Source organism: Gymnodraco acuticeps, unplaced genomic scaffold (genome assembly GCF_902827175.1).
Source record: "Gymnodraco acuticeps unplaced genomic scaffold, fGymAcu1.1, whole genome shotgun sequence".
In the NCBI taxonomy this organism is placed as follows: Eukaryota; Metazoa; Chordata; class Actinopteri; order Perciformes; family Bathydraconidae; genus Gymnodraco; species Gymnodraco acuticeps.
This window is the reverse complement of record NW_022990295.1, coordinates 6965559-6993137: the sequence shown is the minus strand read 5'-3', so window position 1 is coordinate 6993137 and position 27579 is coordinate 6965559. Positions and strand designations below refer to the sequence as shown.

General features: G+C 44.1%; 1 protein-coding gene across 1 annotated transcript; it reads right to left on the bottom strand.

Moving 5' to 3' along the window:
* Nucleotides 1-375: 375 nt before the first annotated feature.
* On the bottom strand, nt 376-26704 carry LOC117549882 (fibroblast growth factor receptor-like 1). Its single transcript, XM_034221987.1, has 7 exons — nt 26386-26704; nt 25600-25695; nt 9479-9751; nt 4576-4662; nt 4110-4394; nt 2894-3247; nt 376-1815 (listed from the first exon to the last, which is right to left on the bottom strand). The coding sequence occupies exons 2-7, from the start codon at nt 25661-25663 to the stop codon at nt 1370-1372; spliced, it is 1509 nt and encodes a 502-aa protein (XP_034077878.1). The 5' UTR covers nt 25664-25695; nt 26386-26704; the 3' UTR covers nt 376-1369.
* Nucleotides 26705-27579: the final 875 nt, after the last annotated feature.

The window sequence follows — 27579 nt, the reverse complement described above, 5'->3', positions numbered from 1 at the left end:
TGGTGAAAGGAAATCCTAGCTAGATTGGAGTTGAATGAGGTGGTAGTGCGGAGAGGGGCGAGTCTCTTAAATGGAAAAAGATGCTGGTCACTCGGTGTAGTCTTGCAGGGGCCATCACTCATCTGAAGAGGAGAACTGTGTGGGGCTGCTCCTGTGTCTATTCCCTCGTTCTTCACAGCATCTGTCCCTCTGCTGGCTGCCCTCTGTGTCACCCACAGCAGACACTGCTCACAGGAGGAAAGCTGACCTGTCTGTGCCCGACTGTACAGCGACTGATCTTATTCACAGGGATTGTATGCCTTTAATAAAAAAGTATATTTGTAAATGTAAAGAGAGCATTGATCTTCCCGAGGCATGTCACTTGTTTCAGGCCATTTAATTAAACCATCAAACTTTTTTATACGATTTCGTTTTTGAACATAATACATAAGATTGTCAAATACAACCAATAACATACAGAAACATTTAAATATTGGCATGAATAAATGAGATTAAACAGGGAGACTCAAATGTACTATACACAACAGTATACTTTAATAACATTACATATGTAAAACGCCTTATTCTGAAAAATAAACTTTGATACATTTTTTTTTAGCAAAATAAATTAAATATTCATGACTCAAATTGATTATAAAATGACTAAAGCTTCATACACTGGGTGGAGAAGGTGGTTTGTGTCAACATGCTAGATGCCATTAACAGAATAAAAAGATGAAATGATAACGAAGACCGATTTAGTTAACATGGAATCACAATTATTCCATCCCTTCAAGTCCGAGCTAAGGTTTGCGTGCCATTAAAAACTCACCAGTCGACTATCACTTACCAGAGGATAACATAAGGGATGAAGAAAGGTAATAAAAAGGATAGTGGTCAGCTTAAGAAACATTATGCATCTTTAAAAAACAAAAGGACTACCTGAGTAGGGCACAAAACCAGCCCTTTTGTAAATCTTGAGTACCATTATCATCTTCTTTACCAGGCAGAACCTACTGCGCTCCAACAGCTGAATCAGTGAAAAGTAAAACCTCACCTCCATTTTCAGCTACACCTCAAGTAAGAACACTTTTCAGCTGGTGTGAATAGCTGCGGTTAAACTCACACGCAAAAAACGTCCTTGTCCTTTTTGTATTAAGTGCACAACAAGGGTTCATGGATTTTTAGTGGTGTGAGAATCTGACAGGTCACAAATAAGCACCAAATATGGAAGTTTGGATGTAAAAACACAAAGTATGTGTCACTGGCCACTGTTTTTTCGCGCACATGCACACTCTCCAGCTACGTGAAGAGTCTTTAAAGAGTAATGCCAAGTGTTAGGGAGCCGCTGTTCAGTCCCAGAGCTCATTGTCCCTCTTTGGCACCGAGGCTAACACTGAAAATGAATGTGTTGATGCTGATGTACTTTCCCGTCCACGTGGGAGTGGGTGTGTGTGTGAATGTCAGTGTAGATTTTGGGGTAGATTTTAGGGGGGATTGTCGTTCCTCCCTGTGCGAGGAGGAGCTGCTGCTGCGCCAGGTACTCCTCATAGTTCATGGAGCTCATGCAGTCTTTCTCTGGGCTGGAGGAGCTGGAGGAGGCAGCCACGCACCCCCGCTCCCTCTCTCGGTACGGCAGCCGGTGGGAGCCCTGCTGCAGGACCTGTGCAGGAGCAGCTGCAGCCGAGGGAGGGGGGCAGTGCTTTCTGCTCTGGCAGAACCACAGCAGCACGGTGCCAAAGATGAACACTATTCCAGCAGGGATGCCGATGATGACGGGCCAGGGGAGGGAGCTGGAGGTCGGCGAGAACATAGGCATGATGGGAGGCTTCGTGTCTGCAAAAAGAAGAAGGCCAAAACAAAAATCAGAACAGGTTTACAACTCTCCATTGTTGCCAGGAGTTAGTTTATTGCACAGCTGAAATGCTCAAAGGAATAGTTTCACCCTTAAATCAAAGATACATACATTTCCTCTAAGCTGTATTGCCATGTTTCAATCTAAATGGTTGTGGTTTGAGTTGCCAAGTGTTTCAAAATGGGCAGTAAAGATGTCTGCCTTTTCTCAAATATAATGGTAATAGATGCTTTTGGCGTATCGAGTAACCGGCTAATGATTTCTGAAAAAAAGACATTGCTCGTGAGTTGTAATATTTGAACTTCAATTACCACAACCAAGTTCACCATCTAGTTCCATTATATCCAAAATAAGGAAGACATTGCTATCTTCAGCACATTGATAAAGATAACCCAAAACATTAAAAGAAGAATATGAATTGAAGGATTACTGTCTCTTTAAGGCCTGAAACAATTGATCATGTCAAGTTATTATTTTGTTGATTAATGTTTTGGTTCAGCATTTAGCCAAACCCATTTTTACCGAGGTGGGTTCTGTCCAAAGGTCATGTGACAACTGAGGAAGACCGTGAGAGGAGACTGACAGCTCTGCAATCAGCTAGTCAGTGGACATTGTCAAATCAAATATGTTGGATTTACAATGATATAAAGGTGAAAAAGTCGTGTTTTTTTCATTTCTTACAACAATGTCCTACAAAACAATAACTCAACCCATAAAAACATGATCGTATAGCTTGACTGCCTATTTAATTTGACAGGTATTCATTTATCCGGTGAAAAATAACACAGGTCCAAAACATATCAAAAACTGAAATAAAACAGATGATAACAAAACATCTGTGGTTAACATTGCTTTGTTGGCATCTGTCCTCACTGATTCTTTTCTCTTTCATTTCAGTTTGACAGCCCTCTGTTTTTGTGTTATGTCCACTAAGGCAGATTCCTTAAAATAAACATCCGCATAAAATACACAAACTAATAGCACAGACCCTGGCCCAGGCGGCTGATGTGTTGCTCTGCAGTGTGTCTGTAGGGGAACAGTGTGTTCCCCGGGCCTCACCTGGCAGCACAGTGAGGAAGGCGCTGCGGAAGCTGTAGCCCATGGTGTTGGCGCCTAAGCAGATGTACATGCCAGCGTCCTCCTCCTTGGCACGAGTAATGAGCAGCTTGTTGAGGTAGGAGCCGTCGGGTCGCGACCACACCTCCCCCATGGGCAGCACCACGAACCGGTGGTCCCCCACCTCGATGGTGGAGTTGTAGCGACTCTCCTCGTGCGATTCCACGCGTTTGAGCCACTGAATAACCGGCTTCACGTCGCTCCTCACTTTGCACTGGAACGACGTGGTGCCTCCGTAGTCTACCGTCGTGTTGACCGGGTGAGTGCCGGTCAAAATAGGCTTGGAGTTGGTCCTCTCTGCAGGACCAACAGAGAAAAAAACTGTCAAAACACAGGGATATTTTTTGACATGACAGCCTAGAAAATGTCTTAGTTGTCGGTACCCTTATTAGCCTCGGGCTCAGGACTTATAATTGACAGAGAGGGAGCAATACCACATGTAACACAAGAAGTATGTGTGATTAGTTGAGTTTCCTCTCTTTCTTTGCTTGTGGTTGTACAGCACACATTTCTCATGGGAAGAAGGGGGGGGGGGCAGTTGGTCTGGCAGACAGCTGGGCTTTAATCAGCTCCAGATTGGGTGGAGGGTCTCCGAGTTAAACAGTCGCCCTCTTTCTCGCCCTCTTTCTCTCTCTCCCTCTCTCTCCCTATGCAAACACCAGGGCACAAGCCCTCAGTCTCGAGCCTGCTTCCTCAATATGCTTCTCATATACATGATTACCCAAGCACGTTCATCCATGCAGAAAGGATATGAATAAGACCTGCTGATCGCAATCAGACGTCAGGCGTAGGTAGATCAGAGAGAAGATTTTTTAAAGGTTACCTCGGTTAAAATCAGAACCACAATTACAGGTACTACGTTGTTTTAATTTCCCCGCAGCAATGTACAAAAGGTCACAAAAGTAGTTCATACAAACAGCAGTAATCAAGTAAATGAATCACCTCGGCCTCATCTGTTAGCAGTTATACCTGCAGGTGAATATGTTTGGTATGCGTACAGCTCAGACCCTCTGTTGGTTTTTGTTTGCTGTCAAATATGTAGAATTAATGGAGTGTGGTGGTGTTTTTTTATGTTTGTAAGACTCTTGGAAGAATAAACCAGTTGTGTTTTAAAGAGGTCCTTATGTAACAAATCAAATACCATCTGTGGGATACTCACGTATGACCTCGACTTTATACGTGGCGTTGATTTCTCCGGCCCGATTGGAGACCCTGCAGGTGTATTTGCCGCTGTGCTCCGGTGTCAAGTTTTTCAGACTTAGAGTCCACTTCTTCTGGCGGCCTTCTCCGACCTCCTGCTCCGTCAGCGGCCTGTCGTCCTTCAGCCACACGATGTCCGGTCGAGGGTTTCCATTGGCCGTGCATTTGAGCCGCACCGAGCTGCCGACGGGTCGAGCTATCACGCGTTTTCTCATTTTAGCAGGCTGAGAGAAGCGGGGACGCACTTTAAAAGGGGACAGAAGAAGAAATATTTAGTTTCATATTTCAGCAGTGAATACACGAGTTGAGTTGACAGAGGAAGATGCATCCAAACGACACACAGAATGGTTTGCAAAATGTTGAAATGTGATTTGTAGACAATAGTAAACATTGAGAACTACTGGTATGGAATTCACCACTCTTACCAAGCTTTTCTGCCAAGCCATCAGTACCCAGGTTAGACTCGGCTCCATCAGCTGCACCAGGTCCACTTTTATCAGAACCCGAGTCATCTGTAAACACAGCAGGACAACAGTCAGTCAAAAGCCGAGGACCAAAGGGGCAATTGTATAGGGAAGATAAAGGAAATCTTGCAGCATGGGATTGTGCATATTGTAGTGCTACTTTAAAAGCCTGTATTAATTTATTGTTACAATCCTATTCTTAATTGTTAACAGTGTCACCATCACAGCTCTCATGGCAGTGACCCAGCACCACGCAGTCACAGCAAAGCGCTCTTGGCTGTATTTGAGTACATTTAGCATTTATAGATAGGCTCCTCTGAGCGGGGTGCATGCTCGGGTCATTCTCTGTAGCATTTGGAAGTAATATGATCAGTTTTCATAAGCCCAGTTTCAGGAGACAGCTGTGGAGTATATGTCATTGGTTGACATCATGCAGCGGGGCTAAGACAGGGCTTAGAGCAAATATAATGAGTGAAACCTAATCGATGGTTTGTGATGCGTATGGACTTTTCGAGTTAAGCGTTGATGAATTAACCGAGCAAATCGGGTTCCTCGCCAGTATCTGCTACTCTCTGCAGAAAGAGCCATTAGGCAGATTATTATTAAAATAGGGCTGCTGTTAAATTATGTTATATAATACTCCTGAGAAGTCACTTCACATTAGACATAGTACTCTAAGTTTTTCTTAGCGTTTTTATCAAACTTGCCAACCTCAAGGCAAGGGAAGTATAGACACAATATGAGAGGTAACTATGTTTTACCACTGCTAAATGGAAAACTACCAGCCAGTTCTGCACCTTTTGTACCTCTTTTGGATTTCTAGTTCAGAGCAGCCTCAAGTTGGATTTTTCTAGATTCAGTTTGGCACATTTGATTCCCTCTCAGGGTTTGATTGGGTCAGGTAAATAGGCCAGATGTGACTTCTAACCCCGTCGTTGTGCCTCCCTCCGAGTCCCCCGAAACCCTCAAAGCTCTCCGGGGTTCTCTGGGTACAAACCCTCCTTTGTTTGTCCCCTGCAACACCGAGCCCAGCCATGATGTCATGGCTATTTGAAGGGGTTTAACTGGCCAACTATAATAACCCATTCCTTTAAAAAACAGCCTGCGCTGGAAGAAATATTTCTCTGTTGCTCACTCGGGCTCTCCACATTCCTCCTGGTTCCTGAACCTCCCAATCCAAACAGAACACGGTCCCACACTGCCGGGGTTTTCTTTTGGATTTTTTTTTTCCTGAATCTATTTCCTCTCTACTTTTAGGCAATTCTAGGGAACAATGGTGCCCTTTATATGTGTGTCCTGTTAAAGCTATCCCTTGCCACTATTGTCTTTACACTATATTGGCTCACCAGACTGCAGACAGGGCGAGGTAGAACATTGCATATCTCCCATATGATGATACTTTTGGATGAAAACAAAACCAAAACCAAAAAGGAGGTGACTGAGAGGCTTCTTAATGTATGAGAGGCCTGTTCTAGTGTACTGGAAAATAAGTAAGAGCTGCAACTTATTATGGTAATCAAACTCAAATCCTTATGCCTGATGCACTGTATAAAATCAAAGGCCCGAAAGGCAAACGGAAATTCAATCAGTCATGATTCAAGTGCATGCTTATGCAAGTAACAGGATCAAATTGTTTAAAATGCAATCAGCCTCCTTCCATACAACTTAAATCCATTCATGGTCTCTCTACAGTGTTTAGGGTCTGACGCCATCCCCTCCCACTTCATTCATAAATCCAGACAGGAAACATGTCACTACACACTCTCTGTGCTGGCCTCTGTGCCAGCTGAATCACAGGAAGAGGAATGATGATGATTGGAGGTCACAATGAGCTCCAGATGTTGTTGGGGACAGTGTAATGTCCAGGGTAAGTTATGCGCAGTGGCCTTGCATCACACTCTGGAAACCTCCAAACAGCTACCACATGTGATCAGTCACACACAGGGCAGTTTATCCAACAGCGTCTCCAGAGAGGAGCGAGATGAAAAATGTCCTGCGAACGCCAAAACCTCCATGTAGAATAACGTGTGCTGTGTTAGCCTTGTAATATATTATCTGTGCGGACATAAACATTAAAATCCCATCCTGTAAATGTTAATATGACAATCCCATCTTAATGCTAATGTGCATTCTGCTGTAAACTGAGCAGCTGAGGTTGCTGCATGCATTGCTCCATCCTGGTGGGGGGTGGGGGGTGCTGGGAGGTGATGGGGCCAGTTGTCAGGAGACCACCCCAAACAGGGCCCAAACAGCCAGCTGGAGGGATTGAGGAGGCGCCATGTTGCACTGACTGACCAGATTCTTCAGATAGCTCAGGGGAGGACAGGCAGTCCACTGGCAGATGGGAGGAGGGATATCTCTCCAAGTGGACCCCCCCGCCCCCCCCCCCCCCCGTCCTTACATCACCCTGCTGCAAAACCCTTCACTCTTTCACTTCCAATCTCATTTTACGTCTTCGCTGTCTCTTTATCTTATCCTCTTGGCTTCTCTGCTGGATCTCAGGCAAGGTTTAAAAAGTTCTGCTCTCCCCACGTTGGGCCTTGAACTTGAACAGCTGCCATGGTTTCATCGACCTGTCCCCCCCGACCAGCAATACAACAGACGGCAGTCTCTTCTCTTACTTTTTCCCTCTGTGATCCAGTACAAATAATAAACTGACATGATAGATACTGTATGTGGAGCTATGCTGGGAGTCACCTCTCAGCAGGTCACTGCAGTTAACTGCGTGCAACTAAATGCAAATGGTTTACAATTAGGGTATTCAACTTGAATGGAAAGTGTTGCTCATGATAATTGCAGACTATTTGGCTGTATTACTTCAATCCTGGAAGTATTTTGACAATGAGGCCACCTAATCTTTGTGGCAAAAAAGGCACCCAGAATGCAATGCAGCCCTGATGGAACAATTATCTATAAAAACAAACCCTGTGGTGATGCTCGCCAGGATCTAATGGGATGATGGACAAGAAAGCAGAAAGAGGGGAGGGGTGAGTTACATACTGGCTGCTGGATGTCTACAGTCAGTGTGACTCAGAAGACAACTACGAATTGGAACAAACCAAATCAGGATCAAGAGTGAGGCCAGAAGGGTCTCTAGGTAACTCCATAAAGGGCCAAAACAAAACCTTCTTGGAAGCATATTTCCACCAGATCTTTGTTCAAACGTAATCACCAATCGGGAACGTAAGCAGTCAGGTTGAACTAAACGTCCAGCGATTCACATCACATCAGTCTCAAACTGTCTTTTAAACCTCTTCGCACTGCAGCAGAGGCCAAGCCAGACAAATAATCTGTCACACTAACACACACAGGGAGAAAGTTATCTATCACTGAGTTGAATTGGCTCAACCTGTGTTTCTCATTCTTATTTTCCCATATGTCCCGATTTTAAATCCTTATTTAATCTGAAAACGAGTACCATGTGCATGCACTGTATTTATTTAGAAGATATTTTGCTTGTTATTTCACAAACTCTTTCTCAGGTACCATTAGGTCTGTATAAATACTGAGGCTATTGTTACTGTTCATTTACACATAAACCCTATGAATGCAGCAATAATGAGAGGCTGCTTTTTTGGTTCTATTCCCATTCACTCCATATAAATAATCTAAATGAGCTGTCCGCATCCCGTCATAACGCACCGAGGATGGCGACAGTGTTCAATCAGGAGAGCTTGAAACTAAATTAAATGGACATGTTGGTTGATATCCATCCCATGATTGATTTGGCGTGTGTTACACAACATATGTTTAGTGCACATAGGATGCCCTTTAAGTGCAACGCAGACACAGACATAGCCACGTCTGACTTTGATATAGCTCAACTGTAGTATGAACCTTGACATTATGGCTGGCTGCGTGCCTTCATCTGCAGCCTTTCATTTTAGCACAATCAGCAGACACCCTCTCTTTGAACTCACTGGCAACTTCATATTGAGGGGGACCCTAAAATAAACTTTGGTCCAGACTATTCCCATCTCATGATGAGCATGCTTTACTACAGAAAGCACGGCACTCTGTGTTTTTCACATCTGCCTGATTATGGCTCTTCTTCTGCAGACTGGCTATCACAAGACCAGGCTGCCGAGAGAGACAGGGAGGGAGCGAGCGCAGAGACTCTGGCCCTAATTAGGCATCTTAGAGTAATTAGACTAAACACAGCCTTCATGCTCCACTCCGCCCATTCATCATGTTCTGCTGTAGCGCTGAGGGAAAGCACTGTACGCACAAACGAGTAACACACTGGGTCAAACCGTGGCCTAATCCTCCAGGCCCCGCTCGAAAGCTGTGTGAGAGTCCGAAGACAGACCGCCACTATTACACTGAATGTGTTTCTTATTGCGGAGCTGCAGACCTCCTGCCTCCACAGAGTGTAGCCTGAGGAAAGGGAAGAGCTTGAGATCCATTTGAGTCGCTGAGGATGAAGTAGTATGAAACAATATCCCATGCCGCTGTTGACTTTGGGCAGAGAGAGGTAGGGGCTGCACCACATACAATAGATGAGGGGATCAAGCGCTAAAGCTCTATAAATCCACTTGTTTTAGACCTCGACCTCTGTGAGCAATGCTGACTCGTAAAATTTGAAGTGTTGTGAGATTTTTTAGCCTGCAGGAAAGTGTAATAAATACGGCTTCAAAACAGAAAGATGATGTGGTCCTATCGTACGAATCAGGGGATTGACTCACGGCTGGTTTGAGTTACCCGACAGGTGACTTCATGTTTTATAGATGCTGGATCGAGCTTGAATTTTTAACAAGAGTGACATCTTTTACGACCCTCGATGATCTCATCTCAGGAACCTGCGGACCAACAGGTGATACAAAGTCTTTAATGTGATACACACAGCAGGGCCATCTGCACTCACCGATGACGATAAGGGTGTAGTTGATGTTAACGCTCCCGAAGCCGTTGGTGGCTTTGCAGATGTAGGTCCCCGTGTCGTCCGCCTCCACCTCCTTGATCTTCAGGCCCATGCGGAGGATACGGAAACGGATCCAGCCGCTGTGGATGTTGCGCCCATCTTTGGTCCACATTATGAGGGGCGGAGGGTCTCCTTCCACCGGGCAGGGCAGCTTGATGTCGCTCCCGAGCCGAGCCATCTGTCTGTGAGAGACATTCTCAGACACCCTCGGAGGACCTGAGGACACACAAAAATGGTGAAGACTGTAAAACCAATTATTGGTCCTTTTTTAACAATGCAGGTTTTTCCAAGTATTACTTATTCCAGTTGTGACCAGTTCAGTAAAAGGGTGTCAAAGTTAGGAACACATTTTCAAGAAAAATCACTAATGTTTGGTAGAGATGTTTTTTTTTCTGGTTGAAAAACCAAAAACTGGATTCAGTAGCTGTTTCGCGGCTTTGATCTTAATGTTTAGGCCGAAATGGATGAGAAGTCCACTAAGTGCACATAGGAAAATACATTTGAACATCTATGTGCACTTTCATGACATCTGGAAAACTCCATCTGCTAATGAAGATCGTGAAAAGCTTCACAACAGCTGCTGAAAGACCCTATGGTGAAATGGTTTTACCAACTGTTGTTTAAGGTCAAGACTGAATTTTGAATCCACTTTTTTTTTCTCCTTTTCCCAGTTCAAGAAAAACGAATTTAAATGACATTACATTGAGGTCGCCATTGAAAAGTGCTTTACTATTCAGGCCTACATTTGGTGAAAGCTCACCTTACCAATAAGTGGCTGGCAAAACAACGGGGTAAGAATATCAGGCAGGTCACTGGAAAAATGACTTGATGAAATAAGCATGATTGAGGAGGAAGTAGTCATTGTAAGTTTTAGGTGTAGTCAGAGTGGCGCCTCTTTCATATCCAACATTTAAAAATATATTACCAAACTTTTTTCAAACCAAGTGACATTGCAGAAATAATGTTTTAAACACCAGAGCTGCTTGGCTCACAAAAGTGTACTGGAATCAAGAAAAATGTGATAAAGTATCCTGATTTCCCGGACTAAAAACAGCTCGGATGTGGGCAGATGGAATGAGATTGAGGTAATTTGTCATCTTTTTGTCTGATTAGCCAGAAATGTTGAAACCAGATTGTAATAATTGGACAAGCCCAGCCGTCCACTGCCTGCACAGAGAGGGCAAAGTGTTCTGGCTCTGGTTTTGCGTGCAAGAGATCAAAGCGATGAGGGGGGCGGGTCGCAGAGAGACGGACAGCAGCCTGTTCTCCCTGCGCCTAATTGGCTCAGGTCTGCTCCCTCAGATCTGGTGAAGTGGAGCGGGCAGAAACACCCTGTGATGGTGTTAGGAGGCCTGCGCCGCTGCTCGCTCAGCACCGGGCGCTCAACTAACCCCCAACCAAAAACAAAACAAAACTGAAGCAGACGAGACACGGAAGAGAAACAGGAGATCGGGGGAGTGAAAGAGGGGGAGGTAATGCAACAGAACCCTATAGCTGCAGCAGCCTCCAAAAGTACACAGTCTGTGCCTCAGAACAAATGGCCGGCCTGGTAGCAGTGAAAACAATGGGGAGGGGGGTAAGTACACATGGCCTCTCCTGAAACATATACACACGCTCAAACACACACACACATTCCTTTGCTGCATTTCACACATATGGTAAACAAACGATCATTATACTGATGGGGCTGCCGTGGGGGAGGCGACACAGGTTATATTCTTCATTGTGCCAACAGATGTATTTAGCTGCAGGTACAACATCTGGACTGCTGGGCCGGTGACCTTTAATGCTGAAAAAGCTGGACTCAGTTATGATTTATAAGTCATGGCACAGAACTCTGTGGAAAAAAGGCACCACTTGAGCGTAAAACCAATGAAACCTCCTTCCTTTTTTGTTTCTATGTTTTTCTCAGCCATGCATGAACACACACACAAACTCAGAGTTTTTCCTTCCTCTCTGTGAAAGGCCTTCCCTGGTCCGCAGCATGCACAGGAAATTGGAAGTGTCATTGTTTATGTCTGTGGAGAAAACGCGACCACTGTTTTTTTGGCTGTTGTCAGCTGGCCCATATCTCACTCCTCTGCTACCAGGACAGCTGAACAGAGGCTCTCAGTGTCCAGCGCCAGTCTCCGCTTTAACAACACAGACTGGTCACAGCCTTGGCTCGCTGCTGCGGGAGCTCATTCGGACTGAATTGATCCTGAAAGACTGAAACAAAAATACATGCCAAATCTTGAACAAAAAGGCCTCAGTTATCTCTCTTGACTTATGGTCATGCTAGCCACTTAGCCATGTGCTTCTTCTGGATTAATTGACACACAAAAAAAACGATTCATTTCAAAGATTTAACTAAAGCAAAAGGTCAAAACACATTGACCCAGCATCGAAACTTCCTCTCAAACTCAGATTTCTGAAAGACAGAAAAGAGTGCACAACATATCTCTGCAGTGTTAGTTGCAGGGCACCTGGCACTAACTACAAACGTAACCTTGGCTTTCTAGCTTAGATCCTTATTTAAATGTATTTGTATGCTTCTTAAGGTTTTTGCATATAAATGGTGGGATGAAATACAACGTTGGCTTGATTTCCTGTTTTGGTACAGTACGATAATAACAGTTTCTTTCATTGTGATAAAGGTCTATGTTATCTTGAAGTTTGGTCATTTAGTACAACTCCTGAAAAAATGTGGATTTTGCTCCAAGTCCAAGAATGTGCAGCAAATGATTTCCTCCCTCCATCTCCGCTCTTAAAAAACCTTTGAAGTCCTTTTGAAAAACAAGGCATGAAGAGGTGCTGAAATCAAGGACACCGTCTGAGTAACTTAATAAGTATTTGTGCTGTGTGCATGACCACAATCCTTTCTTCAATAGGGACTCTCCTCCTCCTCCTCCTCCTCCACACGGACAGGTTCTCTTAACCTTGGAGTTGAAAAGCACGGAAACTACCACACAGAGGCCCTCTGTAAAAGAAAAACAAATTCTGAGAGAAATTGTTGCCTTATCGGCTTGATTGTAAGATACATAGCTGCACTTCTCTCGGCTGTTTTAGCTTTGGTCTCCTGAGGCCCCTTTATGAACAGAATTGGGAGGGATGAAACCCTCTTTAATGGTCACACATTACAAAACACACACAGTGAAATGTGCTTTTAACCCATCCTAGTACCAGGAGTCTAATACTAGGAGCAGTAGGCAGCTATTGTACAGCGCCCGGGGAACAATGGGAGTGAGGGGGGAAGGGGGGTGTCCGGTGCCTTGCTCAAGGGCACCACGGCAGGGCCCAGGAGGTGAACTGGGACCTCCCAAGTAGCAGTCCACACTCCATATTTATAGGTCTGGTCGGGGACTTGAACCGGCAACCCTACAGCTCCCAGTCCAAGCCCCTACTGACTGAGCCACTGCCATGCTGCTGAACTAAGCGTTATGTTCCTCTACAAAGGCTTTGATGAATTGCAATCTTACACAATTATGACAAACTGGTGAGTGGGTTTTACTCAAATTGCTAGAATTGTAAACTGGCTTGCAAATGATAAAATGATACACATGACCACATGGGCTTTCCCATAATTCAGTGTGGTTACGGCGCTCCTTATTAAAGCCAAGCTCCATATGTGAATGGGATCTTTCATAGCGCAGGAAGAGGAGGAGGAGGACTGGCGACTCTCAGAATTAGCTCTGTTTTTCTTTGCTCAATTTGGTGATGGATTATTTTAAGAGAAAGGGGGCACATTCAATAGGAGGCATTCTTGTGATTCAGACTAAATATAGACATGTTTCAAAACCATCTGAGCGGGTTAATGAACTGTTGATCTGACGTGCAGGCATCCGTGGATAGAAATACTTTCTGAAGAAAGAAAAACACACTACAAAGGTTGCCAGAAGTATAATGTAATTGTGTATTGATTTGTAATGACGTGAACATGCATTTGTCTTCCCATACAGAGTGCTTTGGTCTTTCTAGTCATTGCAAACATGTCAATAAAGGCTTGGCTTGGCTGCTGACAGCCGCTCTAATAGCGAACACCTGGAACTTAACCAACCGCAATGAGAACGACTTGATAATGCACGCAACACTGTCTGCCCTGCACAGGATATAGTTTTTCAAACAACACTTAAAACATCTTCTAATAAAAAGGATTCAGTCCTTGATCTCTTGCCAACTGCAAAAATGTCTTGTGCATCAAAAGGCTTCTGCACAGTGCCAGACTGATTCATTACTTGGATAAACACTGATCTGAGTGAATGTGTCTTCAATATGCAGTATTTACATAAAGGATAAGAGGCAGAGAGACAGATAGAAGCTGGAGAATGCTTCCTCCTACTCAGCAGCACTGTGTTAGCTCAGCAGACCGTACAAGAGCGGACAGACCTCCAACATGAGAGAGGAACTTTAATGGAGCCTGTGCTTCCAGGGTAGCCTTTAAAACCTCAGGAGCACTTGTATAGTAGAAATCGAGAGTGACTTGAGAAAAGTAAGCTGAGTTCAAGGAACATGGGAGGGAAGGAAATAAAAAAAGCACCAACAACGACATGAAAGCTGGAAACCAAATCCAGAGTCGGTGACTTTACTTGAGACTGGAGGGGTCGGGTGGAGGCAAAGGTGAGGCAGACTCGGGGAGTGTGTGAAAGGCCAGAGCTTCTGTTCAGAGCCTGCACTCAGCTATACATTTCACAAGCAAAGATAACAATCAGCATAAAACAGTGAGAGAGAAAGAGAGGAGGGGGAGAACCACCTCGGCAAATCAAGAAAGGAGGCGAGGTGAGGGGGAGGGCAGTGGCAGGACCGGGGTGAGAGGGGCCGGGATAGGTGGAGTGGCGGTGGAGGCCGTTCTGACAGCAGCGGGGCAGCCAGGGGTGAAGAATGCCGTCTTTTCTTACCAGACGTCCTGCCCAGCTACTTCACCCAGTGTGGTAATCAATACCGCTTATTCTCCCCTCTCGGCTTTCCAATCAATAGATAAGAGCAGGGCAGGACAATGGCTCTTTCTTCAGCACCATCTGATGTGGGCTGAATAGCAACTGCTTCGGTGGTGGGAATGGTACAGGAGGAGCTATTGGGTGACATGAGGGACCAGAGAAACAGCAGGAGGGGGTGGTATATAAAGAAAGTGGTGGAGAGAATCAGATGCTCCAGTCGATGCATCTGATTAAAGCTGAATCACTAGAAAAACGTTGCTGGGAATCTGCTTCCTTTACTAATGGCCCCCTGAACAACAGGCTCCTTCCGAACCCTCATCAAACGAACAGGAAAGAAGCAGGGAGAAATTACTCCAGCGTCATAAAGCTTCTGGAAACATCTCCATCACGCGGCCTACCCTTGACAGGCCCTACTGTGGAGCCTTTGAACTCTAAGCTGCTATATTTCATTAAACTTGACTGCCTTCTCCCGCTCCCAGCTGCCTCTGTTGGAGAGAAGCAGCATGTGTGTGTGTTTTTGTAAACCCCTTACCACTGTCATCTGTAGATACAACCACTATAACTCAGTTTGTTTGTCATTACATTGGGGATACATTTAAATGTTTCTGAATATCATTTAAATAAAGGGTATCCACCTTTGCCGAAACGTGATAAAAAACAATGCCCTTTATAAATAAAACATTGATTAAGGTCAACTGAAAAGGCCATATATACACCTAGCTGGTGTGTATTTTGTTTTTGTAACTACTGAGTCATCTGAGATGCATAAAGCTCCAGGTGACTTAATCCTTGGAGAAATATTCCATCTTAAAAGTGACTGATAGTGTGATTACATGAAGAGTCCCTTTTCATTCAGGTTTTCCCTTAACTACTCCATGCTTCCGCAAGCCTGGAAAAGTACGGAGTCCCTATGGAAAAAGTCATTAAGTTGGATTAATAGAAGCCTTTCACATAATGTTTACAGAGTGCCCATTTTGTTTTATAACGGGGTAGTACATAGGAGTTGCTGTGGAAAGGTTTAAAGCCTGCTTTTCAAACGTCTTTTCCTCTACCACTGTACCAAAGAGGTATTTTCTTTAGAAGGTTTTTTTATATTTTTGGTTCTAATGATTATTAATCTTACTTGTTAGGAGTCTTCTAAAATGTGCCATTACTTCATTGACTATTATCAGGGTTCATACACTTTTTCACCAATGATTTTCAATGACTTCTCCATGACCTTTACCTAATTTTCCAAGACCAAAACAATTACTCTTTCTCAGCGGTACCACTGAAAATGGTTTATTTTAACATGGAACAGGAAAATAAGGTCTGCATATGAAACATGTTGTGCCTATCTAAAACAAATCAAATAGTAGGCTTACTAGCTTCTACACGCTAAAGCAACTCAAATCTCTCACCAGCAAAATACCTCGACAGTTAAATGCCATTTTACGTTTCATTAAGATACGATACAGTTTCTATTATCATTATAGTATTACTATTTCGGCGATTAGATCAAATATAAATTATATTTAGTTACATTTCCATGACTTTTCCAAAACTTTGGGAAAAATATTGTTTTCCATAACGTTTCCAGGGCCTGGAATTAGCATTTTGAATTTCCAAGACTTTTCCAGGTTTTTAATGACCGTAAGAACCCTGTATTATTGTCTACATTGGTTTGAGTGAAAGAGTTTGGTTCCTTCTTCTCTTTCAGTTTTTTTTTCTTTTTTGTTGTTTTCCTTGTGTTTTTCAAAGGGTACAGCAATACTTTATATTTTCTTTATGTAAACAAAAAACACAAACAACACTAAATAGATGTTACAAAGGTTTTTAGGAGGTTGTGTGTGAATGCATGAATGCAGGTCAATGCGTAGTCACAGCTATTGTGAGCTTGTTATCTCTTTCTGGGTACGTATACGTTCCCAGAAAGAGAAAGGAATTGCAAATACAGGAGCAAGGTAATGTTCACTTATTTGTTTTGTTCTTTTAACAAAACTGCCAAAAAGTAAATGAAAAAAGGTTAGAAAAAGATATTGTAAGAAAACATAAATATTTTCTGCAAAAACCATGCATCCTTGCTATCGTTTAGGACAAACTGATCATTTGAATTGCCTATTACATTTTGTTATATTGACTAATAAAGTATTTATTTATATTTGAGCATCCTATTGAAAGTAGTCCACACTCCTATAGTGACCATAAGCATCTTGAATCTTGAACAACCTTCAATCAGTCGGGGGAAAAAAAAGAAGAATATTCTTAGTGAATACTTGAACAACCAAATTTGGTGGCACAACTTTTCATGCAAATTTGAGTTGGTAATTCTCTGGTCCTGCCCCTTCAGAAAGAGAGCACAGTGAGAGGCACTCTAGTCGCTTTATCTCACTCCATTAGGCTAAGGCCCGGTGCACACACAGGGGCTGAGTGTGTGCTTAGGGCCACTTATCAGGGGAGAGGCAACAGGAGGGAGGCTGGTAAGCCAGAGAAAGGCCAGATAGAGTGACAGACAGAGACAGAGAAAGAGGGGTCAGAGGAGGGGAGAGAAAGAAAATGAAGCCAAGGACAGAGAGGGGAGTAGGGTGAGAGTTGAACAGAGGATGGTTGATTTAGAGAGTGGCAGGGAGCAGAGGCTAAGATGGCAGAGAGGCCTCCTTTAACATACGGTTTATAAGGAGAGGAGGGCTGCATGGGGGAGAGAAGGGGGATTAGGTGGGCCCAGGCGGCAGTAACCAGGAATCCTAACAATCTCACACCCCACTCCCTGGCCAGGGCTCAGCCTCGGCCACATGACACACTCAAACAGACCTCTCTCTCTGCAGCACCTGTTTATTACTGTCTGTCTCGTGTGTTTGGAGATGGGCCCACCACTTGGCACTGAAAGGGACATTGTGTGAACGCTCACACATGTTTGGCTTCTCTGGACCGCCTGTGCATTGTCTCCTATTCTCTCCCACAAAAACACACGGGAAGTTGAGACAGAACGTTTATATTGTAGTCCCCGTGCCACAGGAAACAAAGTCGGTCCACGATTAAAACCCTAACTCTAGATAAGGATTTAACCACATACTCCTTCCTGCAGAGCAGTGGTGCCAAACATCTTCCTGAGGGGAGACAATCAGCAGAATAGGAAAGCAGTACGAAAACATGTATGCACCTTATTATACAACTGTTTCCCCTACATGTTTCTCAAATCCAGTGGTTTCTGATATACGATATAGGAGCCTCAAATTCATCCCACAATAAATCTCAAAGGTCCTAAGATGGTGAAATAGATATAGTATCTTACATCAAAGTATTTTCTTGAGAAATACTGAATAAGTACACCTCTTGCATGTAATACTTCTCCATATAAAGACAAGATCCTAAACTGTAAATTGAGTGGTACAAGGAGACACTGTTTCATAGTAAGGGTCTTAAAAGACAATACGCTTTGGTTCGTAAAAAATACTTAAAGTGTCTCAGTGCCTATACAACTTTTAGAGGAATGTAAAGAGGATTTTGTTTCAGAACCTTTTCTCATCTAAGAAAAAAGCCACATGTCCTAATGTGAAATGCTGAGTAAGACTATAATCTAAAAGTTTACCTAAATCAGGCCAAGCAAGCATTTGATCCCAGCTTCGTCTGTTTTATTGACAATTTCTCATTGGTACCACCAAAGTGTTGGCTCTTATCCCATATACTGTACATGCAAATGGTGACAATGGGACACAAGCAAACATTGCTTTGCCAAAACCACGAGAACCACAGCTGCAGAGCATGCTCATTGGACTAGAAACCCTGACGGCATGTTCCAACGTCTCCTCATAACAAGACCTCTGTTTATGTTGTTTCATTGGCTCCATCAGTTAACAGCGAGGACTCGGAGCATCCTTCCACTCCCTGCTTCCACACTTCCTCATTCTTCATACCTCCTGCATTCCACCGTGGGAAAACTACCCAACCTGCGCTTGGCTCCTTGTGTACAGTTGACACAGTCGGAGTCCAGTCTGAAGGTGCAGAATGAGACACAGATGTCCTATTAAGGAAAGCCACCGTTGCTCTGCGTTGGTCTGCTGTTCTACTGAGTGGCAGGGAAGCACTGAGGCTGTAAACAAGACGTTTTAACCCAGACATGCTGTCACCAGCGGACCAGTGTGTGTGTGTCTTTGTGTGTTGCGGTCACATCTGTGTGATGATGACGATGATGATGGCCAACCCAGCACTGAGTGCCCCTTATTTCTCCGTCTCCAGGAACCCTACACCGGCGTACAGTCTGAGGATCAGCCAATCTCCATGACACTGGGAAGCGCTTTACACCAGCGCCTTTGTCAACAAGGTCTTTTCAGGAGAGGGCCATTGACAGACTGTGATGTAGCAGGAGTGTTTGGGCAGAATGGAGCGATTCAGACCGGAGCAGGAGGGAGGGAGAGGCTAGGAGAGGAGTGTGTGAGGGAAAGAGAAAGGCGGGTGAGACAGAGACGAGACAGAGCGGGAGAAAGGGGGGAGAGGCATTCGCGAGACAGACAGACGGGGTGGAGGAACTGGCAAAGCTCTCACTGACAGCAATGGGGCCTCTTGACAATCCAGGAATATTGTCTGAAATCAATCTGTCACCGTGGAGCTGTTGAGCCAGTCATTACGATGTGGTACTCGCCCTTTCACTGTGACAATTTGTTCAGTGCGTTCCCAGTTCACCTTACGACTCGGCCATACAAAGGTCACTGCCCTCTATCCATCGCTGTCTGCCAGTCTGACTGTCTCTCTCTTTGTTAATCAACTGTCCACTCTGAGCAGTCCTTTAATCAAGGTGACCTGCACAGGAACAGGCGGCCAATGACCAGAATAATCTGCCTTTACATCATTAAATCCCTTTATCAGAAGTGACACATTTCCCTGAAGAACTGAAAAGTTTGGCCACACTGGAGGTGTTGAAAGAATAGTCAGAGAAGCATCAAAGTAATTTGTATTCAACATCGAGAGGCCTCGAAAATCTGCACCAAATGTCATGGCAATCCATCATATAGTTGTAAAGATATTTCACTCTGAACCACAACTGTCAAATTCACGGTGGCTTCACAGGAGAACCCGAAGGATCACCACATTTCATTAAAATCCATCAAAAAGTTGTTGAGATATTTCAGTCCTGACCAAAAAGTGGAACCGAGCGAAGAACCCGCAGACAAGCCCACGATGCCATCCCTAGAGTCTGACTGCTAAAAATAAACAAAAAGAACACTTGGTTGAGTTAATATTGAATCTAGACGCAGAATAACTGTATAAAGGAAGCAGTGCCCCCATCTGCCAAGCCTCTAACTCCAAGTACATCCAGGCTGTGGGCTGATCCCATGCCAAACTCACATCCCTGTGCATGTGGAAATCAAATCAGTTTCACTGCATGGTGCAGAATTTCAGTCTGGGACAGCAGTAGCTCTGCTATAAAATATGACAGATTATACTCTTTGCTCCTGAAATGAATGTTCCTCCCTTGTCCCATTCCACTCTTTGAGTCAAAGTAGGGACTGTATTTCCAATCATTACAGAAGTCCGCTGATATAAAATCAGGGCCTCTTTGCCTCGCTGCCTCACCTTCAGTGTTGAGAGAGACCGCTGCTGGAAACGGGTGCAAACAAATTCCATCCTGACAGTCTAACTGCTTGCAATGAAAACTTGCATTTTGACAAACTGTGACAAGCAATCGCCCAGACCAGACTCTTTTTAACCACAATCAATGGGTACAAAGCACAAAGAATTTCCGAGGTCGCTCAAAAGAATCGCTAATGAAAAACAAAGTGGAAGTGAAAAAGCCCCAAAGCCATGTGGGGTCTCATTGAAGCTCATCGGAGGTGAACTGAGAGAGGGGGAGACTGAGGAGGGGAGGATGGAAGAAACTGGAAGGAGGGTCCGGGGGTGTGTGTCGAAGGCAGCGGAGGCCTCATTCAGAGCTCGTTATCCCAGCCGTCCCCTGGCTCGGCTTTCTTCAGGCTCAGCCAGCCATCTCTGTTGCCACCACCATAACTTTCAATCAACCTTTTAAATGCAGAACGCCTGTGTGTGTGTGTGTGTGTGTGTGTGTGTGTGTGTGTGTGTGTGTGTGTGTGTGTGTGTGTGTGTGTGTGTGTCAGAACAACAAGGGACTTCTAATGAAACCCCCAGAGAGCTGGAGATAGCAGAAAAACAAAGGGAAAAACTTGGATAATCCATGACGCCTGATATCACAATATAAAGATGACTATCATGCAACTGCATCCCAAAACAGAAAGACAACTATGAAAGACTAGAAAGCACACGGATGTAAAAAAAAAAAAACACAGGAAGCTCAACATCACGTTCTATGCATCAGGTACCTCCTTTCTGCCTGATTTGTTATCTTGATGAAGTCAGCAGAACCCATTCAAGCAGGCTGTGGCAAGTACAGCAAACAAGCACATACAGTAAGATGGGCCAGATAATATTTCTGCAGTTAAAATCTGCCTTTTATTCACTAACATCGCAATGACAACTGTTGAGCCTGTCCCAACCTGCTCAGTCTAAGCAACATCCCAAAGGCCCTCATCTCACCGATACAGTATACTGTAGATGTGTTTTCCTGACATAACGAAACCTTGTCACGGTACATGTTTTGTACATTTTTCACAAGGTTGTTTGAGTCCAATGCAGAAGATGAAAAAAGAGACAATCCTTAAGGAGGAGCAGGGAGAACAAAACATAATGAACGTTTCCATTTCTCCACGTCCTGCCTGCAGCTACATGCATGGTCCAAACCTTAAATCTACACGCTAAAATCAACAGGAAAACAAAACCAGCTTCTCCTCTTGACGAGTGAAGAAGATGAGCAATTGGAAACTCATCCTTTCACTAAAGTGACTGAGTGAACAGCTGTGGAGCACAAAACGGTGTGGTGGGAGATGGAGGAGAAGGAGGAGGAGGGGGAGGAGGGAGGGGGTCCCTCTCCATGACTTCTCAAAAGGAAAACAGAAAACAGAGCAGAATGGAGAAATGAAGCAAGCTTTGAACGAGGGGTTGCGCAAGACAAACACTTCCCACTGTGGGGCTGAACTGTTATTGTAAGGTCACTTGTAAGGTTCCAGCAAGGCGGACCCTCAGCCCCCCCATATAGGCCCCTTTCCAGTCACTCAGTCCAAGGGTGTAACACAGCAGCCTGAACTGTGGATCCTAACAACGTCCAGTGTCATCCCCAAATTGATGTGAAATCATAAACATCTGCTCTTCACACATCTGTTAAATAAAGTGTATTGAGTCACACACAGTCATTTATCATCTGAATGGTGTTTGCCTGGCTCCTCCATAAGGCACTGTCTAGGCAGCTCCATGGGTTTTGGGCAGGTTAATGAGAGCAAAAGGAATTCTATTTAACTGACCCCAAATGCATTCAGCAAGCAGGAAGAGTGTGTGTGGTCTGAAAACACTCCTGGAGCCAACTGCCCAAACAAACTAATGAGCATTGTACACACACAGACCTTCATATGATTCAATGGGGTTTGCTTGTTTTGAAAAGAGGAAGAAAACTAAATTCTCCTCCTGTGCATTGAAGCATTAGCATACAGCTGGAAATGACAAACACTGAAAGCGGACAATACCTTGTTGAAACTCCACATGAATGCTAATTGAAGAGGCCATTAAAGTCAGTCAATGAGGGGAGTGTTGCTCACGGGGATTATATGACCCTGCTAAAGTAAACACCAACTGACCTCCATTATGACTACTTATCACAGCTACAGCCCTTTCCTTTCTTTCCCCTCGGAGGGGTGAAGTCTGACACATTCCTCCCCACCAATGTTTCCTCTGTGCGCTGATAGATGAGGAACATGGATTGCTACAATGGTGGTAACATGACTTCCGTGATAGAAACAGGGGGATCGTAGAGGAATGAATATTATTTCCACCTGGTGTGGAGGGGGGGGAAGAGGTTGAGCGGGGTTGTTGAGTTGTTGGTGTACCTCTGAGGTTTTCCAAATTGCCCTGTGCTCCTTGGATGTCTCATTATCATGACTGTTCTCAGGGTAATTTCAGCCTGCTTAATAAAACACATGCATATATTCAGACGCACGAAAGCGAAAGCGGCGCCCACTCGTAACTTCTTCTCACGCACCTCTAAATGGCAGCGCCTCAGTAAAGAGAGTCCCTCGTCTACTGTGAGTTCTAATAGATGCCTACAGTCTGCAGGGATGGATGAGGAGTGTTTCAAATTAATTACTGCTGCCCTGTCCAACCTGGGGGACCACTGCATGTAATAATCCATCCATTGTTCTCCACAAATGGACCCAGACTCAGCAAATAGGGGCTACCCCGGGCTGAGAAAGGCTGGGTGGGATTAAAGGTCAGCTCATGCCTTGTTTTAACGACAGCACATTAACTTAACTTACTTCCTTCGACTTTACACTGGTAATAAATGGGAGGAAATGCAAAGAGAAGCAGGGGGAAAGAAGGGGGACGTGTGTAAGAAGGGTGGCAGGAAGTGTCTGCTTTGCAAAAGAGAAAATTGGAGGTGATGTGTTGAAGAGCCACTGAGACTAGAGGTGAAGTAGAAGATGAGAAATGTTTTACTTTACTCTTAGAACAAACTAAGCATCTCATGAAACTGATTGTATTTCTAAAACTCTGAATGGAGCATTGAAGTGTGTGTTGGGGATGGATTGTATAAAACACAGCAGAGCAGCCATGCTAAATCCTCAACAAAATAAACAGCTTAGCTCACAAGCCAGAAAACCACTTTTACACTTTCTGACTATTCGGTTATGTTCGTTATGAAACCATGATGTAACTCTCCTATAAAATTGTATATTTTCCGACGGGGTTGCAGAGCGGTTTGCATGCTCTTAACTCCACCAGGCGAAGCGGCTCCAGAGGTGAAGCAAACATGTGTTTGATAAAACACATGATAAAAAAACAAGAAATAAAAGCTGAGTCATATACATTCACAAAAACACACTGTACTTGATGCCTGTTTCTAATTAAAAACACATCAGTATTCAGTGTGTGTTCATTGTTAGACACCTGGTGCCTCTGTGTTTCTCCCAGGGTGCATTTCTGCAGATCCATATGTCCAGGCTGCTGCATTCTTCAGTTGGTGGAGCCCAGTGGTCCCCGGGCCTGTCACCACATTAGAGGCTCTGCTGGGACACATCACTGAGCACCTCCTCCAGCTGCTGAGGGTGGCCCGACACCAGAGGGGGAGGAAAGAAGGCGCTGTGATGGAGAGGAAGTGCAGGGGTTCCTCTGGGGGGGGGGGTCTTAAGGAATAATTCTTGCTTGGCCAGTCGCAAAGTTGTGGCAGTGGAGAGAGGGAGGGTCCATATGTGCGTGTGTGTGTGTGGGCAGGGGGTCCAGGGTCAGATGTCGCTCGATGACTGACAGCAACAGGCTTAACATCGTTCACCCAAACTCACTGTCTTCTGGTGCGTTGACTTGAAAGGTTTGGTAAGTAACACTTCCCATGTGTTTTTACTGTTTCACACACAAGTCAGCGGGGGCCTGTCGTTTATAATTTAATTTACACTTGTCAAAGATGTCATCATGCATTGTTAAATGTTACAGGAAGAGTTTTACAGCTTTCCTGGCTTCGGCTGCACTATAACAGCACAAGTTTCGAGTCAAACCCCGACTGTATTTCACAGCTTGTCAGAGTCAAGCTGTTGCATTTGGACTGTCACACAGAGCTCACTGTATTGCTGCTGCTGCTGCTGGAGGGAGAACTGTGGAATATTTATTCTTCACAGTTTTGTCAAGCATCATTCAAAATCATCTCACTGCCAACTACATATTTTCTGATGTGTCTATCCGTCTGTGCATATGCAACCACTTTCAGGGAAACTCTGAAAAACAGGCTGCAAATTCTTCCTTTTCTCAGCCATTAATTCAATTAACATGCATTGGACCTCCACGTTCCCATTTGGATTCCTCGTGCAGTGACATCTGTTAATCTGTAAACATACAAAATTGCCCGTCTAATCTTATTTAGCCCTCACGTCTTGTTTACTTTTGGTTTAGTCGTGCCGTGAAGGCATGGCTGCCACGCTGTGAATAAGGCATTGTCTGCAGACCCACAGATCTAATCTCCCCCTCTAAACTGCCATCAACCCCTCCTCTACCTTGAGCCCTGATAGCCACATGCAGGTATTGTAGCCATCAGACGCCTGTTGAATTCACTCCCATGCTGAGCAGGAGAAGAAAGAGAGCGCTATGGAGCCTGCTTGTTGTACCAGTGTGTGATCTTCCGGGGAAATGGGTCTGGCTTTCAAATTTCTTTCTTTAAAGTGTATTTTCAAGTTTTGGCTCGGTCTTTGACTCATGCCGCTGGATTGCATCAGACACGGTTCAATAGCCAGTGATGGTGGATGAAATCATAGAAATTGCCTCGACAGTCGTTCATGACCTGTTGACAAGCTTACTGTAAGTTGTCTTTATAAAGAAAAGTATTGATCGTGGCACAATACACACTGCAGTGAATTGTGGTCAGACTGAGGTCTCCACACACACACACACACACACACACACACACACACACACACACACACACACACACACACACACACACACACACACACACACACACACACACACACACACACACACACACACACACACACACACACACGCACACACACACACACACACCACACACACACACACACACACACACACACACACACACACACACACACACACACACACACACACACACACACACACACACACACACACACACACACCACACACACACACACACACACACACACACACACACACACACACAGCTGTGAGACAGTCCCTTGGACAGCGGAGGGAGAGATTGACTTGTGTTCTTTCACCCTGGGAAGCTGATGGATGATGTTTGTTTGGTTTAGCTTTAGTGAATGTGCACACACACACACTCGGCCATGACTGAAACACACACAAACTAGGGGTAGGGGGTTGGCTTGCCCTCTCTCATTCCCCAGCCCGGTGTTGATTTTGGGCCATGTTTAGAGATGTTTTAGTTCCTAGTTTTCCGTCTCTTACTTCTCGGTTCGAAAACGTTAAGGGCTTTCTGAGACTTTCTTCATGCTCACAAGAAACTGGTCAGTCAACTTGAGTTATAATGAGCTATGAATGTGGTGTTCACTTCCAGGTTTGAAACACGCAATACTAGTTAGGAAGAAAGGAACATTTATGAGGAAAGTCTCTTACCTCTTGCGCAGTCGGTCAGTAAAACAACCTTGAAGATAAACAGCACTATCTTCAGGAAGCCCATGCTGTCCAAAGATAACTTCGTGTCCCCCAAATCTGAAAAACACATGTCACAGTGACACAGGGTATATGCACATTATTCTCCATGGAGCTATCAGAGGATGTAGGGAAAATAATCTTTGTTGTGAAAGGAAGCCATTTCACATAGTAAGATTTAAAATAAACATACTACAACACTTATATGAAATAAAACAGCATGATACACACAAGTCAATACATATAGGACTATTATTAATTGCAACTGGATTTTCATGTCACTAAAAACTTTTCTTTCGATGGACAAAGTTTTTTGAGGAACTTTATTTTTTCAGACTCCTGGGACTTTTTGCAGTCCGTTAAAATGAACCCAAAAATAATTCAATTCAATATTTTTTTAAAAGCATTATAAATCCATTACAATACATGATCAAAACGTAAGCACCATAACATAATGTGACAGTGATTATTCCCTCCAACAGAGAATCAGTTATGGGATCTATACTATCCACATACTTTTTGGGTCCTTATAAAATTAAAAAGTGATTTATATGTTGGCTACATATATTCAAATTGCTAACCAAGGACTATAAATACCACTTTATGTGAACTTCAGTTTTAGTTTGTTGATCTTTGCTCAGAGGAACACTGATGCTGCTCACTTGTAGCTCGGGTAAGCATGTAAATAAAAACATTTTACAACAAAATGGAGGAAAGGACAGCATTATAATGTCGGATAACATAGCCTACCTGGATATTCAATGAATGAAGTCAATCTCTCGTCAGACTCTTGACAGAAGTGTTTTTAGCTGAAGTCCGTGTTGAGCCCATGAATCAAAAGTGACAGTGGTCGATTTTTCACCGACTTCTACTAACGGTACAGCACGCCGCTGTCTCCTACATAAAATAACGGACTCAGAGACGGAATAATACCGGATACTTCCATGAAACACAAGAAAAGTATTATACGCTAATGTTTGAAATCTCTGTGTTGGCTGTGTACTCCGCTTCGTCCACCAAGTGACTTTTCCACAGTGCGCACACAGCGGAGGCTTGTTGTCTGTCCCTGCGCTGCCGCGGCGGGCCAATCACATTCACGGAGGCCGGACACGTTTAACTCTTCATCTCTCAGCCACACACACCTCTTCATCACAGGCCATCATCCTCACCGCCGTCAGCCTGATGTACGAGAAAAGAGATAACAGCTGTAGAGATTTAAAAAAAAACATACCACACCAAAACACTGCAAAATGAAGTCCTCATGGCAAAGGGAGAGTATTAAAATAAATATGTTAGTGCTGTTCTCCAAAATGAGATTACAACCCTTTTAGCAGGGTTAGTTATTTTTGACAGACTCCATTTTAAAGTATTTAATTAAGAATGTGACATTCAAACCACGTCTGGAATAAAACAACTTAAAAAAAAAAATGTTTTAAAGGTAAATACAGTAAAAAAATAAATGGTTAAGTACTGTACCTCTCTGAGCTGTGACTATGATTAACACCATTGTATTACCACGCCATAAAGAAGTCCTGCCATCTAGTGGTCACCATAGAGAACAAATCAGTTTCCACAATAATTCAGAGATTCACCAGCAATATTCACTTATTATATTGTTAGAAGCATTTAGTTGTGAGACTGCTCTTTTTGCCTCCAATCTAGTGCTGAATTTTGGGGTCTTGAAAGGGGTTTCTCTGCCTGTCCAGTATGGTGTTCTGTTACAATTGGATCATATCTTCCATTTTTGTGAAAATTCAAATAAAACAGCAAAGACTGAGACATCCTGACTTTTGGTCTCTAGTAGGACTGAGGCATCAAAAACCCCAGATCCTACACACACTGCAAAGTACAACCAACAACACAGTTTATTTGTCCCCTCCATGTCTGGTAAACATCTTCTAATCTCCATTCCCTCATGTTTGTAGCACAAACATTCTGTTTAAA

What these genes read in the sequence shown, in the direction of transcription:
- LOC117549882 (XM_034221987.1), bottom strand. Translation starts at nt 25,663, where the DNA reads ATGGGCTTCCTGAAGATAGTGCTGTTTATCTTCAAGGTTGTTTTACTG. An exon ending in CTACACCCTTATCGTCATCG is followed by an intron (nt 4,663 to 9,478) that starts GTGAGTGCAGAT and finishes CTGTGTTTACAG; the next exon opens with ATGACTCGGGTTCTGATAAA. An exon ending in GTATAAAGTCGAGGTCATAC is followed by an intron (nt 3,248 to 4,109) that starts GTGAGTATCCCA and finishes TTGGTCCTGCAG; the next exon opens with AGAGGACCAACTCCAAGCCT.